This window comes from Scleropages formosus, chromosome 11 (genome assembly GCF_900964775.1).
Source record: "Scleropages formosus chromosome 11, fSclFor1.1, whole genome shotgun sequence".
Classification (NCBI taxonomy): Eukaryota; Metazoa; Chordata; class Actinopteri; order Osteoglossiformes; family Osteoglossidae; genus Scleropages; species Scleropages formosus.
In genome coordinates, this window is record NC_041816.1 from 9,994,828 (window position 1) to 10,012,694 (window position 17,867).

Genomic DNA, 17,867 nt, shown 5'->3' on the forward strand with positions numbered 1-17,867 from the left:
CATTAATCAGCTTTTTTTTTTTTTTTTTGGCCAAGTCTACCTATACTGCACCCTGCAGTTTCCTCCACACACACACACACACACACACACACACACACACACACACACACACACACACACACACACACACACCTCCTCAGAGTCCCATCAGAGTTTCACATAGCTTATCTCAGAGGAAAAAAAATCTTGGGGGGAGAAATACCAACAATCAGGCTGGCAATCTTCCCTTAATGGCAGAAAAAGGAAGCACATGGCAGCACCTGAGTTGTGGCAGACACAGAACACCACCCAGCCTGGATGCCAGTGTGTCACAGTGTGGATGACTCCCACTCAGTCCACAGGAGACAGAGAACCCACATACACCAGTGACCAGAAAGAATGCTAAACATACTCTGCACCATGTGGAGTGCTATCACTGTGATTTTTATACCTGTATGTTAATAAATGCATCCGCCTAAAAAAAAAAAAAGCACAATGCAGCATCTGAATGGTGAAGGGGTGGTCAGCCTCTGCACATACAAAGACAGTATCAATGTGCATTTCTCTGAACTCACCACCTCGTTTTACGCAACTAAACCTGAATGCTCTGGCTGCCAGCACAACAATAGTCATGGGTCATCATATGATTGGATAAGGGTAAGGGTAGTAATTAGCTGTAACCGCTCACAGCATTGAGCCATGGTAGATGGGGACTCTGTGCAGCTGACATCTAGCTCTTATCTACCCAGGAGATGGGAGGGGGATTTATCCAAGCTGGGATTCCTACAGACTACCTACATGCTGCCAATATCTGACACATAACATAGACAAGTCAAGTTGGAGTGGTACTGGTGTACAATGATTAATATGCTGCTGTAAATTAGATATCTAACACAATGCTACAGCAAAAAAAGTTCACTGACTAGCAAGCAGATGTATTGGTGATCTAAATTCACTCACTTTCATTAACTGCTTGTCCTTAACAGGGTCACGACAGTGTGGAGCTTATCGCAAAATCACAGGGCACTAAGCTAGAACAGGTACACCCTGGATGGGATGCCAGTCCATCACAGGGTAGTAAGACGCACACACAATTATGCAGACAGGCACACACTACAAGCAATTTAAAGCCACCAATTAACCTGAAACATGTCTTGGACAATGGGAGAAGAAAAAGACACACAGAGCGAACCAACGCAGACAGGGGCAGAACACACAAACTCCACACAGCCTGAGCTAGATTTGGACTTACACCCAAACAGTCCAGATGCTGTGAGATGGCAGCACAAACCACTGTGTCACTCATAATATAAAACTCCTTGCCAAAGCCTATATTACATGACTGGGTAGAGCAATTTTTACTTGGAAAACATGCATAAATAAAATATTCACAAACCTAAAATGTATGCAAATATTTAAACACAAGAAACTGATATTTACTGCAAACTAAAGATTTACTCAAAAATTGTCTTTTAAATCCCTCAAGTAAATGTCTGTTGGCATTGAACAATTTACGATATACACCTGTACAACGCTTTGCACAAAATCACCTATTACACAAATTTAAATGCAATTGAATACCTTACACATGCAAAAGGATTCTGAGGTTAGATTTTTATTCCCACCCAAAACATCCAACATGTTTGCTATTTATAAGGCCACACAGTAAGCAGATACAGGTGTGCAGATCTGTATTACAACAGAGCAGTGCCTCACAAATGGGAGCCAAGACTCTTCTAAATCCTTTGGTATTTTATTGCAATGTAGAATTTGGTTATCCATGCCACAGTAACAGAAACAAAGGTTAAGGATTGAATAAAAATTAAGACATTACACCACTTTATAATGGACATTTATCATTACATTATTCAATTACTGAAATGTGTTGTTTTAATTAAAACCATGAATATGAAATTAATACCAATTTCCTTTTAATTTAATATCTGCCACTGCTAACATTCAGTTTAATAGCATGCACATGAAGGAATTATTACAAGTGTAAAATACTGACCCAAGCCTGTCTTTTCAGTACCATTTCTGTGCTAAATCCTCTTACATAGAACTGCTGGCACAACAGTAACAATTAAAATTTGGCAATGATAGAGACAACTGCTGGGCTACACATCCTGCTGTCAAAGAGCATTCTGTCCACTTAAGGCAGGGGAAGTCAACTCAGACACTATGTCCTTCCATTTACACCTTTGACCCTTGTTATGATAAATTTTGGTATTGATTTCTAGAGATTTCCCTGTTAAAAAAAATAAAAAATAATAAAAAAAAAATCTACCTTGAAATTTAAGACATGCCCTTTCATAGGAAGAAAAAAACTGCACATCAAGCACCTTTACCCAGTCTGTCAAAAGTAAGCTTCTGGTGTGGGATTGGTGTTATGGGGTTAAAGACCTATGCTACTGACGTGACAGAAAGAGACAGAGCTGTACAGTCCTGCAGACAGTTATTACTACAAGCCCATAGGGGTAAAACATGCCTCTGTGCACTTAATCTGAGGACCCATCAATGTTAACCGTTTAAACACCAGAAAACCTTTTTTACTCTAGTGATTAATGATAAGTAATTTGTTCAAAGGCACAAGAGCCAGGTCCCTCTTGGAACTTTAGTCAAGAACCTTCAGCTTATACTTTCCTGTCCTTACAAAGCTAAAGGCTTTTTAGGAAGCTCCTACACTTCCACACAGAAAGCCAGGAGACAGTCACACCAGGGTTTGAAGCTGTGCAGTTCCTAAGTCAAAGTCTACAGGGAGCAGCAGTAATAGCTGTCTGAAAAAATACAAATGATATCCCACGACAGTCTGATCATCTGCAAAAGGAAGAGACAGGCTGGCTAGTAAACAACATTCAGAAGGGTCAAGGGATTTGGATCTTTGCTAATTTTGATGATGCCCCTTGACTCAGTACTAGCAGATCTTAAGGGGTATTTTTTGAAGATTCAGCAAGATCCCCCAAATTGCCTCAAGTCCTGCCAAATGACTATAATTGTCCCTATTCATTTCCTTTATTTTCACCTAACCCTCAGCATGCCTAAGTATGTTCACAATCCTAAACACTTTAACTTACTCTGCAATACCCAGTAAGGGGAGGAGGGCTTGAGGACGGATACGTATCTATAATGACCTATATTCCCCCAGCCTCTGGCAGCAGGGCAGTCCAGCTCATAGCAGGTGGTCCAACTGGGCTAGGTTGCTTCTGCACTCAATGACACAGTGTATGAGTTCCCTCCTCTTGTGCCCCTCCCCCCCATCCGCCTCTGCTCCCCACCTGAAAAAACTTCACCTCTGGCCTCATGGATCTCAAAAGTTTATAACTCCACCAGTGGTGAAAAACACAGATGTGGAAGTTTGGAGTAACCCAGCTTTGTTTCAACAGGAGCTGTGCTGAGCCAAGAGAAGAGAGTTATTTTCGTTTTAGTGCCAAGGCAAACTTAGGACTTTCACAACTTCATTTAGACAGGAATACACAAAATCGCCCAGTTTATGTTAGTAGCGCTTATACACCATATTCTGTTCACTAAACAAAAATGATCAAATGTTTACAAGGTACAGCTCTGCATGTTTACAGAAGTGAGTGCTTCTGGTAATAGTTTTATTCCCAAAAGCACCAAGTCAATCTGTACATACAAAATACACATTTTAAATATTTCAGTTGAATGGATAACATGCGTTTTAATGCTTATATAGATTTATAACATTTCGGTGTACAAAAGACAAGTGTACTGTACTTTGATAGCCTTCTGTCTTTAACTGTGAGAAGATGCAAAAGCTGTGCCAAGTAACCTGTCTTCAAAGGACCTTCATTGCCATGGCAACAGAAGGATTCTCAGTAACCAAGTCAGGAGGTGACCTGTAATATATAAATGAAAGCTGTCCAGAGTGAGTGAATCCTCCCTGCAGTAGTGGTCTCCTTTTTCAGAGAGAAGGCTCCAGTTTAAGCTGTTGGGATTTCAGCACCACACACAGACACACGCGCGCACATATGCACATGTGGACACGCGCACAAGTGGCCGACAGTTCACAGAGCAGAGTACAGGTTATCTAAAAATAAACAGCTGCCAGGGGCACAAAGGAAGCACCTTCCTCTATACAGCAAGACTCAACAAATGAAGGTAGGCTTATCAAACAAAGGTTCCAGATAGCACAAAAAAAAAATGCATATCTAAAGGTTTGTGCAGAGGCAAAAAAAACATGCAGTGGAAATTTTGTATGAATTCAGCAATAAAAGGTTGTTCAGTAACATATCAAATTAATTTGGTATTTGAAGAAATATTGACAAACACACAAGAAAACTAAAATCAGAGAAATCACATGAAGCTGACATGTCACACATCATCTACAGAGCAAAATGCTTGCTGAGGGGGGAGAAAAAGTTTAAGCTGAAAAGGAAGAATTTAAGACCCCTATTGAAACGAATAACTTGTTATAAATATGGCATCTGCACTTTGAAGGAATTCATTTTTAAATTAATGCTTAAATGGCAGGAGAGACTTAGCGGATGTTTTAAACAAAAAATACAAATTTGCAAATCCTTCAGAAAGGCTTTGAAGATAAGCAGCACTCAAGTGGAGTTTTGTCACCTTTCATATCTTCACACATTGTGCCAAGTACTGTACAGTGTAGTTTTATTTTTGTTTTGTGCAGAAAAATTATCTGAAAATGCACACAGTACTTTTTGCCATTTTACAAAACAAAAAAGTAATCTGGCTGCAACTTAAAGATTAATTTTGAATAATACTTACTAGAATTTTTCCACAGCTCATTAATAATTGATCAGCGGACAAAACCATTTCCTAATCCACACAGTTGGGTAAAGGAAAACCCAGACTGATGTCACAGGCATTGCGTGCCTGAACATTAGATCCAACAAAAAGAACAGAACAGAATGCCTGAACCCACATACCAGTATGTTAAAAGGAAAGATTAAAGGATCTACCAAAAGCTCTGGACACAGTCTTTCTGGATTCCTTCACTTTTTTGTTGCATTTTGCATCAATAATCTGTTCCACAAACAATGAACACATGTATCCTAGAACTATTCTGTTACTGGCTTAAATGTAACATTCAGGAAGAAACTACACTGGTTCCAGTTATTTTAAAAAAGCAACAGAACAATATACCAAGGATGCGGCATCCTTTAGACAGTATCTGCAGCTCTTTGGTCAACAGCAGTAAAACTGCCTATTACAGATGACACCCCTATCACTTGTTATGTACTGACCTTTCTGTTCAGTCTCATATAGCGGTGATGCAAAAATCATATCCAACCTGAAGATGGTGGGTGTACGAGGATAACTGGAGACAAGACACCTGCCCCTAAGATAGAATTGAGAGACCATCATGTGCAAACACATGCATTCACCTATCATTGGGGAAATTTAGTCTGATTTAATAAATCACTGTCTACAACACACACAAAAAAATGCACACACACTAACTATTTAACAGACCTTTCTGAAAAATGCCCTAAAACATACACAAACACAAGTCAGCCTGCATGTCTTTGGGGAGGTCCCACTTACGTGGCAGGAAGCAGAAGCCCCAGTGGAACCAGATGCAAACACTGGCAGAACATGCAAACTCTACATACAAACCTACATGCCAGTAGCCTAGGATCAATCCCAGGGAACTAGCAACACAGGACACGCTAACCTCAGCATTTCCACATAGCCAAGCTTACTTTCATAATGATCATTTCTCAGTAGACACGCATCTCACAGTGTTTGTACGTCACCTGAGGAATATTAATTTTCCTATATAATCTGAAAAAGTACTTTTAAAAGAGGAATAGTTCATGTATAAAACTACAGAAATTGTAAAATATAAAAAAATTCTAATGTATGACGATAAGAGAAATATAAACCCAAAAGTGACAGTCTGATAAAAGAACACTTTCAGTTTTTTTCTAATCTCTCTATTGACAGTAAAATAGCAAAAAATACAGTACTTCAGTATTGACCAAAAACCCAAGGCTAATTCCTTGCAAAAGTACTTAAGACTGGGAACAGCTTTCATGCTTTTTCAAACATGTAAAAAGGCTGCCAACAGGCAATGAGCAGTGGTAATATTTTGCCTGTCTTTTGCTTGATGTTGTATATAAATCATTAAATGCAACAAACCACAGCACCAAACTCACATGAACAACTCTGTAAAACGCACACAGAACTTTAATAAAGATCCTCATCAATACCTGTTAACTATGCAGCAACAATAAGGTTGTTTAGACCCAATTACATGTTACTTGACAAAACATGAAAAACGTATTCATAAAAACATGAAAAAATGTTATAATAAACTTGAAAACACCCTTGCATTAAAAACCTAGTCAAAATGTTATTTAATAGTTGCTTCTATTTTAAGAGACTGAGGTCATCCTAACTGGATTTTATAAAATACAGCAACCATTCAAATTATTCACTCTTAATGGAAAAGGAGACAAAACACAATGTCAATGCAAAAAAATTTAAATTTGAAGACTGAAAGTGTGCAAAATCCTGATTTAATGTTAAAGTCCAAGTAAAGCATGCAAATATATACACTGAGAAATTGGTGCAGTAAATCAAACCACTAACTCAACAATGTCTTTAATAAAAAAGACTAGTATTTATAGGCAAGGTGCATAAAAACTGACATTCAGTTATACGAACAGAAATACACAGGTAGTATACATATGCATATGATCATACCCATTATATGCTAAAATATTTGATAAGAAGAAAACCACCCAATAATGACAGCAGTAGGACAAGCAAGCAGAGGGGGACAGCAGGGACATGGAGAGAACTGTGTCCCATCCAGGGAAGATGGGAAGGGAACTAGTTAAGGAATCACAGTGCAGCAGTACTCACTAGTGCTTGTATTGTGTTCCTGTCAAAGGTGTGTTCTCTAGCTCTATTTAGCAACAAGTAGCTAAACTCACAGTATGGTTATAACAGGTTTATGAAATTAATTGCCAGGTTTCTCCAGTTGTCACAAACCAATGATTTGCACATGTCCTTACAATTTTTAATAGACAATATAAAAAAACTAATATGAGCTGCCAAGAGACAGATACCATCATGACTTTGCTACAGCAGATAGCACTGGTGTGTCTCTCAGAGCCTGGACAGTGTGATAGGAAATGGGTTTGCACCCCACTCAGTCTCTGTGGAATTTGAATGTTCTCCCCATGTTCTAATGGGTTTCCTCCTAGAGCCAAAAGCCATATGTTTAAGATGAAATGGGTAATCTAAGCTACCTGTAGTGCATATGTACACGTTACATTGTTCTGTTGCATTTGTAAATGACTGTAGGGAGTTTACTGTACTGTATCTAGCATTTTAAAGCAGCCTGAAGAAAAAAGCAGTGCCAGTTGAATATTAGTGTTCCCTTTACTTTGGAGAAAAGCTTCTGCCAAATGAATATTACATTTATACATCACACATATACATTTACCTTACATTTTTATTTAGCAGACACTTTTCTCCAAAGCAACCTACATTTCATGGAAAATACAATTTGTGCATTACATTAGGAGAAAGAGAGCCAAAGTTGCACACGTGTGATTAAGTACATTTGATTTGTTTCTTTCTACCAAATGCACCATATACAACCACTTTATTACATTCAACCTATTGTAATGAATGTAAATACCAGCTTGCCATTTGCGAACATTTGAGCCTTTCTGCATCTGACGCAAAACAGCACCTATCCTAGAGATGATGAGTATGCAACCTATAAACAAATAAGCTATAACCATGCAAAGACAGATGGAGGATGATTCAAACAGACTGAGATTTCATTTCAGATTAAATAAGACAAGATAGCCAGCTTTATTTTTCAAGGGTGTGTACCATTTTCTAGAGGAACTTACCTAAAAGTACCAAAAACAGAGGCAATTCTTCAAGCTAGCAAGTGTGTATCTGTACTTTATTTGGGAAATGAGTTGACATATAATTTCATCTCACCTTACAATACAGAGCAATTGCAACAAATATTGTGTGGAACATCATCCTCCCAGTTATGAAATATTATGTTTACTTATTTTAGTAAACTATATTGTGAAACAGGAAAGTTAATGGAGAGAATTCATTTCCAGCCAACTGTAATATGCTGTAACAGTAGGTGCATCATTTTGTTGTTAATAAGACACACTGGAATAAATCTAGTAAATCTCTGAGACAACAAATATACAAAAGAAAAGTCCTCTTCAACAAGCCTTAATTATGCATCTTGGGATACAAAAAACCATTTTGCTTCACCTACAGAACTGTTCAATTCTCCATTGAAAAGAATTAACTTTATGTCAAAAATAGCTTAAGGTGTGTTTTAAACATTAAAACATTTATTGAAGTGACATAATAAATAACTGATGTCATGCTACAAAAGGAATTTGTTGTAGGTCCTGGAGTACACAAACTAATGAGGCACCCCCATTAATACAACAAATGCAATATTTGTGTTCTGGAACCATTAAAAGATTAAAATCAACCATCACCTCTTGCACTTTAATCTATCCCACCCCAGAAAACGTGTAAGCAAATGGGGGTTGTACGCTTCAAACTGCATATTTATTTGAAATGTGTTAAGACCCCAAAGATGGCATCATTGTTGGGGAATAGAGGCAACAGGAAATCCCCACCTACTCAGTTGTGCAGCTCCCCAAAGCGGACACCGGAGACGGTTAGAGAGGAAGTACTCTAATAATTATACAAATGTAACAAAGGCCTGGAAACATATTTTGTGAAACACACAAACTAAACCATTCCGAAAAAAGCCCCTCAAACTTTTTTAGAAACATGGAAAACAAATAAAATTAATCTTTACAGGCCTTCATAACAATCACTTTATGAATGTCAATGTGACGCTCATTATAGATATTACAATATTCAGATATACTTAAACATAGGAATCTTCAGTTTAACAAAGAAACATGGAAAATAAATTTCTAGAGAATAACTTCTAAATTATTTTTTAAATTGTTTTGTAAATGTGCATGTTCTCGTAAACACATTACATACCAGCAGAACTACTTACTACAATAATTATTATATCATTTAATAAAAATGATCACCTTAAACTCAAATACTACAGTAAATACTAAATAAATTACAACAGTTATAACTGCCAATTTACCTGCATCTCTCAAAGTTTATGATCACTCCCAACTGATAAGGTCAATTAACCATCTCGCCTTTATTGGTCATGTAAAACGGTCTTTATTTTCACACTCTGAACATCAATTCTGTGTCATTTCGAGGGGATATACAGTATAACGCATTTTAACTGCTACATGTATGATGTTCACGCATGCGTTTTGACAAGAAAATTTAAACTTAGGTGCAACATATGAATACTTATGAGAACTTTCTACTTTACCTTGTCATCAAATGAGTGACATCTGAAGATGTACGAGAAATGCATGTAAATATAAACTATACATATCTGTTGGTGGTTATTCATCTAAAATAAAATCAAAAGAAATGTACTAGTGTGAAAAAGCCACAACAATGCAACAAAGACATTTCGTAGATGAAATCCTACCTGATGCATTAAACTGGCTGCTGCCCAGAGTAGTCGGCCTGTTCTTCCCACTGTTTACTGGTGGAGAAAACATCTGGAGGGAAGAAATAGATGCTTTTACATCTTAAAATTTTGCTCAGATATCACCATACAGTAACAGCTCTTCAGAAATTCTTTTGATTCTTAGCTATCTTTCTTATACATTTCGTTAAGACAAAATAGTTTCTGTATTCACATTTGCATGAGTAATAATGAAACAGTGGAACACATTTTAAATGCAGGAAAGCTGGGCAACAAGGGCCCACAACAGCTACTGAAAGCAGACTAAGGGGAACAACCTGGACATCTGGTAAATAAGTGTGTGTGAGTGAGTATGTGTGTCTGTGTGAGTGTGTGAGAGAGAGAGAGTGTGACACAGAAAGAGAGCGAGAACTCGCACCAGAAGAGAATGAAAACATGTGTCTCAGTGAGTGCGTTGATCACTGGAAAACACATACGAGGGGCTCAGAGTCTGAATCAAAGTTTTTTCCTCATCATGACTCACTAACCAACAAGTGTAAACTACACACGCGGCTGTCACACGTCCGACACATGTCACTGAAGGAGACATGTTTGTTAGACATAATCATGATGATGTGCAAGGCGAAGGCTGCCACTGCTGGGCTCGTACCGCGCTGAAGTCCAGCAGGTCGCTCAGCTCCTTGTCCGTCCCGATAGCGGTGATCCGCTGCTGAGGGTTCATCGTGAGCGCGCTTCGCTACGGCTGTAACACAGCAGGGAAACAAACGGATTTTCTCCACCTCACACACACCGCCCGCCGTCGAAAGCAAATCCCTGACTGAACAAGCCAAGGCCCACGACGGCGGACGACCTGCCCGCCGGCGTCGAAAGTGCAACCTTAAGACTTAAAAGGACGAATGTACCAGTTGTGCTGCTAAATCTGCTAACATCCAGAAGCACGTCCCTCGCTCCAACGGGGAGTATGTATCCGCGCTCCCGCCGCCGCACGAGACTCACTTCACATTCATTGTAGCGGCGCCGAGAGAGGCCAGCGAGCGAGAGCGGCGCCCAAGAGCCTCAACGACCGCGCTGCCTTCTCCCATTCACTACAAAACACATTCGTGTACGTAACAAAATGTGGGAACGTGTTTACAATACAACCAGGTGCTGCCCGAGCATCACCCACACAGGCGCCACACTCACGCGCGTTAATAAACGTGGCGTGTGCCCGGAGCGACCGTTCGTTCCACGCACGGGACCGCTCGGCTCGCAAAGTAACTTTTCTAACAGTTTCCACACACTTCCATTTCACGGAGCGCCGCTCTTGTGTAACTGTCTCGCACATCGCTGCCGTAAAATTGCTCCGTGGACAAAACAAAATGTAACACCTAAACATGATGTGAGGCCTCAGTGCACAAGCGTTAACACTGTGTGAGTAACTACATATTACAATTTGTAGTACGGAAGGAAGGAAAAGCAGGAGCGCGCTCCGACTCGAGCCCCTCCACAGCAGCTCCACAGTCTTTTCTTGTATCCCAACTTCTTTCACCCACTCCCCATTATTTTTTACCTTTTCACGTATAAAAATCCAACTAGGGCGATCTGACGGGAAAACGGCGACCTTGTTTTCCTTCCTCGCACCTGGCAGAGTTTGGAAACGACGCGCTTGCAAGTGATAATTTGCTAAATATTCCCTGAATGTAACTTGCGAGTTTCCCTTAGGCAGACATTTTTGCTAAGCAAACCTCAGCACCACGCTGACGTTCGATGTGATATCCCTCCGCCGCAAAGAGCCAAAATACACTTGTTAACCCCTGAGAGCCCGGTCCGAGCACTTGTGGGGCTGTAGCGTCTTGTCAGCCGGTCGGTGCAACGCCGTCCGTTTCGTATTTGCGACGTAACGTGGCTGACCGGTCGTTTCATGTCGGCGATATCCATTACGTTCTGCAATCTCTATAGTATTTCAGTTACGTAGTCATAAAGCTGCCTCGCGTTCTTAAGAGCGAAACCGCTCAAATACATTTGCACGAGTAATATGCTACACAAATAGAAAGCTATAAATGTATCAAGCTGCCTGATGATGTCGTTTAGGTGATCAACTGCAGTCGTAGTTAGTCTTTGTATTGTAAATTAGACTGTTAATTCATTAATTGTGTTCTATTTTGATATCGTTATACATAAGATACATTCAGGTGAAGGGTGCAAACTAGCGGCTTTTAGCAAGAAATATTATCGTAGTGCCAAATAGATGCATTATTAAAGATGTTCAAATTATTTTGTTTAATAAATTTGTTTTGACGGTGGTTGGTGAGTCAGATATAGTACTCTAATTCTTCTGGTTAATCAGATGGAATTTACTTAAGTATTATTAAAAATACTGGAATTGCACATAGACGCCTTCTATTAAAAGTATTTTAGAGAAGGTATATTTGGGTCGCATCTTGTTTAAATCTAGTAGGCTTAAAGTTAAAATTTCCAGCAAACCTGTAGGCATCAGTTTCGGAGTCTGTTTTGAGACCCTAAAAGTTGACATTGCAAGAATTTCTTTCCTTAGTTAAATTGCATATTCAACCCAAAGATGAATAAAGGTTCGAGGGAAACAGTTATATTGAGGTTATGAATGTTCCCAGGAAAACCGTATTACAAAAAACGAACAAAAACCTTTCCTGAGAAATATTAACAATGCACTGGGACTACTTTTTGTTCCGCGGAGTAGAAATGGACGGAAAGAGCGGCGTGCTGCGTCCAATGTTTTGTTGTCAGTGAGTGACAGCAGATTACTAGTTGGTTTTGTAACGCGACCGCATCCCTTCATAAACTCTTCGTAAATCCGTCACGAAAACCGTCGTCATGTGTAATAATGACCAGACAAGATGACATACGAAATATTCTTACTGGATTAATTATACCCAACAAACTGCCGTCCATATTTTATACACACAACTTTTTTTTTTACCGAATAGCCACGAACCTTTGTGAAAAGAATTATACATACTATGTATAATTCTAACTTAAGTGACACTATATGATAATAGTATATAGATGGTAATAATATTCTTAACAAGTCCGCAGTTCTTCTTTTCCCTGATTACATACTTTTGTATGATGTGCACATTCCCTGTTCTGTTCTGTGCTCTAAACTAACAAAGTCCCACGCATGTAGTATTTGTTATTCTGTTTGTTATTACTGGTGCCAAATCCATTACTTAGCATTCGACTGTTAAAACTTTGGTTGTGCACCTATTTTGTCACCGTGCTTTTCACGTCTTCCTGTTGGTTATACACAAACTATCCAATTTTATTGTGTTTCGCTGAGATCGACGATTTAGCGGGCTAATAATCGAAATAAATTCGGATCTTTGCGAGAAGTTATGTGATAATGTGTAGAGTCCTGAAAGTAATAGTAATAGTACATCAGCAGCTGTGCTTAAGTTTTCTTTCTTCACTCCTGTGCAAATAACAGAAAATACAGGAGTGTTGTTTCACACCTCGTTATTGCTTTATGACAGTACAGTAATATAATCTCAATCAACATTATTTTTATTATTATTATTATTATTATTATTATTATTATTATTATTCGTTATGCCACCTGTTCGATTTGTTTTTCTTTGCGTTTTATCATCCTCCTAATTTAGTCCTGAGCAGCTCTTATTATGTTCTCATGTCAATGATGGAAGCACTACACCCACAACAGCTGGTGAAGAGCGAACACAAACGAATACACACATAGCCTACACAGAGAGAGAGTATGTCTGTGTGTGTGTGTGTGTGTGTGTGTGTGTGTGTGTGTGTGTGTGTGTGTGTGTGTGTGTGTGTGTGTCTGTTCCACGTGCGCCCAGCGAGCCTCCTTCTTCTTTCCTTCCACCGTCCGCCGCGTTTCCATCAGAGGCAGAGCCACAGGCCGGGAGCGCGTTGTATCCTGCAGGTGTCACTATGAGGAAGAGGAGCGACACCCTGGCATTTCACCCACTTGAGGGAACACGGACCAATTTGTATAGAATGGCATAAATCACGAGTCAGATCACTCTGTCTGGCTCATCACTATCATTTATATACTTTTTTCCTGCAACAGAATTGTGCCTGCTTCTGTCTAAATCATGCCGGGTGTCACTTCTCTCCACCGCAGGAAACATCTGCCAGATCTGCGCTGCTCATTGACACCATTCAGTATCTTAGAAAACATCACTCTCCAGCTCTCCTATCCTAAGGCGATTTTGCTCTCCGACCAGGCCCTGTCTTTTCTTGAAAATGTCACATAAAGCTCTGATTTTTTTTGTTTTTACCTTGCCAGGACTCCTACAACTTTACACATACTGTACTTCACAATACCACAATCATCTAGGTTATTGGGAGGAATAATCTGCCATTCTGCCTTCACAGGTTGGCCTATATCATATTTCCTCTGACTACATTATTGCCTTACAATTGCACGAAATAAAAGTTGCCACATTATATTATTGTTTCGTTAACTGCACTAGTATTTGTGCAAGCATTTAAGATCTCAAAGTCTATACCCCCTCTCAACCAAATTATCTCATTGTTGTCACCCCTACATGCTACACAGCCCATCTCCTCTCAACTACACCCTAGCTTTCTTTTCCGTACTCTGTAAAACTGCCTACTGTCCGCTGCCAACTATTCCTTATCCACTATCCAACTAACCACTTTCCGTAACAGTTGTGAGAAAAAGCCTCTGAACTCTTTAGAATGATCTGGATTTGTGCATGAATGACTTCTAAGATGTGATCTGATCTTCATCTAAGTCATAATAATAAATGACGACAGCCTTAACAAAGAACACACACAGCATTCCATACTTTACTGAACAAATGGTTTAAATAATCAAGGTCAATGAAAGTATTTCATCCTCGAGGATTACGGCATCTTAAAAAGAGGGTCGTTTGAGTCAGATATTCTAGGCAACAAGTCAGGTATTACAAACAGTTTAGGTGTGGGTTTCACCTGCACTGCTGTATAAAAGACCAGATAGTTTTGGATATCTGCTCTTCACAACACAAATCTGCAGAAGTGCAACACGTCCCATTTTAAAGATATTTCAGACAACCGCAGAAGAGGAGTTGAAGCTCATAAAACTGGAAAGGATTCCAAATGGATCACTAAAGATTTGTCCTCCATCAGTCCACAGTTAGATTATTTAAAAATGGAAGAAATTCAGTGCTGTTGCTTCGCACCGTAAGAGTGGGTGTCCTACAAAGATCTGTGCAAGAGCCCATCATACAATCCACAAACAAGTGACAAAGAACCCAAAGGTGCTAAGGATATGTCGGCATCTCTTGCACCTGATAGCAGAAGAGTTCATGAGCCTAGCAAAAGAGAAACAGTGAATAAGAGTGATGTTTATGGGAGGTTACCATAGAGGAAAGCACTGCTCTCCAAAAAACACTGCTGCTTATTTCAAGTTTGCTAAAGACCATCTAGGAGTTCCACAGCACTACCGGAACAATGTAGTGAGCACAGATGTGACAACAGTTTAGCTTCTTGTAAATTTACATAGCACTATGTCAGGGTGACTGTGATTTAAAAGTCAAAAGAAGTTTGGCTATGAATTATGGGAAAGCTCCAAAACAGATGAGTGAAATCAACAATGGAGATGCTGAAACAGGAGAAATTCCATATTTTAGAATGGCCAAGTCAGAGTCTTGACCGCAGTCCGTTGAAATACTGTGGTGTGATCTGAAGCAGGTCATTCAAGCAAGAATATTTACATCTATAGAAAATATATGTGACTGAAATAGTTACCTATAGAGATATTTGGGCAAAATGCCTCCAAGATGCTGTACAATGCTGACTAGTAGTTACAAAAAGCATTTGGTTACTGCAGAAAAAGGAACTTCCACTAATTACTAAATATGATTGAAATACATTTTTTCATTAATGAATTTGACTATTTAAACCATTTATATTCACTGAGGGGGATGCGGTGGTGCAGCGGCGCAGTGGGTTTAGCCAGGTCCTGCTCTCTGGTGGGTCTGGGGTTTGAGTCCTGTGTGGGGTGCTTTGCAATTGACTGCTGTCCCGTCCTGGGTGTGTCTCCTCCCCCCCCAGCCTTACGGCCTATGTTGCCGGGTTAGGCTCTGGCTCACCGTGACCCCACTCGGGACAAGCGGTTTCAGACAGTGTACATGTATATATTCCCTGAGAATCACAAATATCACTGAACATGTTTTGAAAGGGGTTGAAGATCTGTCACGTTGCTGTACATCCAAGTTCAAACATTTGCCACATTCTGACTCAGAATTCTATAGAATTTTGATATTTTTCAGTTTTAAATGCAAGTATTGTTACATGATTTTCTCTTTTTTTTTGCTCAGCTGATTCTCTCTTCCCGCAGCAATGGTCATAGCCAATATGACAAACATGTAGTATTGTATAGTGATTTAGCTGATTAATGATTTATATTTGTAACTGCTGGTTGTTGCATTATATGACATGTATGGTTATCTTATGGTCATTCATCAGTCATTATTCATTTATTATCAGTAACTGCTTTTCCTAATTCAGGGCTGCAGTGGTAAATGACAATGCGTACATCCTGGACAGGACACCAAGGACACCCCATTACAGAGCAATCATACACACTCATTGAAATGTACACACCTGGGGCAATTCCAAGCTACCAGTTTTCCCAAAGCACAGGTCTTTTGTGCGGGAGCAAACCCACATGAAGCCAGGGAGAACATGCAACCTTCACACAAACTGAGCCAATTGCTGGACGTTTTCTGATATGCTACTCGCCACTTTTCCATGCTCAGGTGTTTTCTCTGGGTTTGGACGGTTTCTAGTCTGCGCTATATGGCTCTGCTGTTTTCCTCCCAGATTTCTGTACACTGTTCAGGTGACTGCTAAATAGCTTTTTCCTTTGCGCAGCGTTATACATATGGATGATTTCTGGTATAATTTCAGGTTAAATATCTAAACTTACCATTCTTAGTTCAGTAATTATAAGGCTAAATGAATTCAGGACTGAATTCAGGCTCCATAAAGCAGAACACAAGACAACACACAGTAGACAAGAGCAGGATACCAACATGTGACGTCTTGGGTTTCATGTCACAATGAAAGAGTTTGGCCTGGTGATGGAGGCTATTCCCAATGGCTCTGTGACTCTACTTAAAGAAGCCTCTTACCCTAATGTTGTTTCTATAGTGAATCCGGTCAATACTCCTTGTGAAAGGATCTGTTTCTCATGGTCTTTTAGAAATAATAACAGAGCTGTTTGTTCTTTGTTTCAGAAGGAAGTTGCCACCTTACCTTATGTCACTGCTCATTGGAATATCTTTGTTAACAATGTCCCATGGGAGAAAGTTCGGCTGCTGACTCACAAATACTTCTTAACAAGCAAGGTTAAGGAAATTTCTTTTAAGATTATACACAAATTCTACCCTGTAAAGCATTTTCACAGAAAATTCAAGGATGGGATAGATATTGATTGATCTTTTTGTAACCTGCACCCAGAAGCAGTGCCTCACCTTCTCTGGCACTGTTGTTATACCATAAAGCTATGGAGAGATGTCTCTAAATTTATTATTGATAAACCTGTGTAAGGATTTTGTTTCGCACTATGAATATGTACAGTTTGGATTCTTATATTTGATAGAAGTACAGAGAAACAGGCACATATCATTAATTTATTAATTCAACCAACCAATGTCTCCCGCCACTTGTCCCAAGCAGGATTGCAGTGAGCTGGTGCCTAGCCCAGCAACACAGGGTGAAAAGCCGAGGGGGGGAGAGGACACACCCAGGACTGTACACCAGTCCGACGCAAGGCACCCCAAGCAGGGCTCGAACCCCAAATCCGCCGTGCCACCACACCCCTCCTTAATTTAGTTATCATTTTAGCCAAATGTCATATACACAGGTCCAAATCTGCTAATAAAAAAATTATATTCTGTGTTTTTCTTAAAGAATTTAAGCAGTATATAAATACTATTGACAAATGTAATAATAATAAGGCCATTAAGACTGGACATTTTTGTAATTTTTTTAAATGTTGACGTAATGTGTCTGGTTATTGGAGTGTTTTTTTTAATTTTTTGTGTTTTTATTTTCATTCATTTAGTTGTTTCTTTTTGTTTACTTGGCCCTGGCTAGGTTTGATTGTTTTGGATTAATGTTCTTGTATTGTGAGTGTTCGAATTGTTTAATGAAAAAAGTTAAAAGCAAAAAAAAAAAAAAAAAAAAAAAAAAAAAAACAACATATGACGTCGCGTGCGCCACATCACGTTACGTCATTTTACACGCAGGCGCGTCAGCGGCTACGTCCGGGGATCGAGACGGAAGGAGTTCTACAGACAGTGGCGCGTGCAGTACCGAATTTTTTTTTTTTTTTCTGTGTTTTACCCACAATGCACCA

At 39.4% G+C, this 17,867-nt stretch overlaps 1 protein-coding gene across 5 annotated transcripts in view; it reads right to left on the reverse strand.

The window, feature by feature from the left end:
• Positions 1-11,350, reverse strand: part of LOC108926742 (transcription factor 12-like) — an 84,865-nt gene extending 73,515 nt beyond the window's left edge. For 2 of the 5 annotated variants that reach the window (XM_018739653.2, XM_018739649.2), the window contains exons 1-3: positions 11,058-11,348; positions 10,158-10,250; positions 9,509-9,581 (exon numbers count right to left, since the gene is read on the reverse strand). In XM_018739653.2, the coding sequence (XP_018595169.1) occupies positions 9,509-9,581; positions 10,158-10,229 (145 nt within the window). In that variant the 5' untranslated portion in view covers positions 10,230-10,250; positions 11,058-11,348. Of the gene's footprint in view, positions 1-9,508; positions 9,582-10,157; positions 10,251-11,057 lie in introns of all 5 variants that reach the window. The other 3 variants (XM_018739651.2, XM_029256216.1, XM_018739652.2) reach the window with 3 other exon arrangements.
• Positions 11,351-17,867: the final 6,517 nt, after the last annotated feature.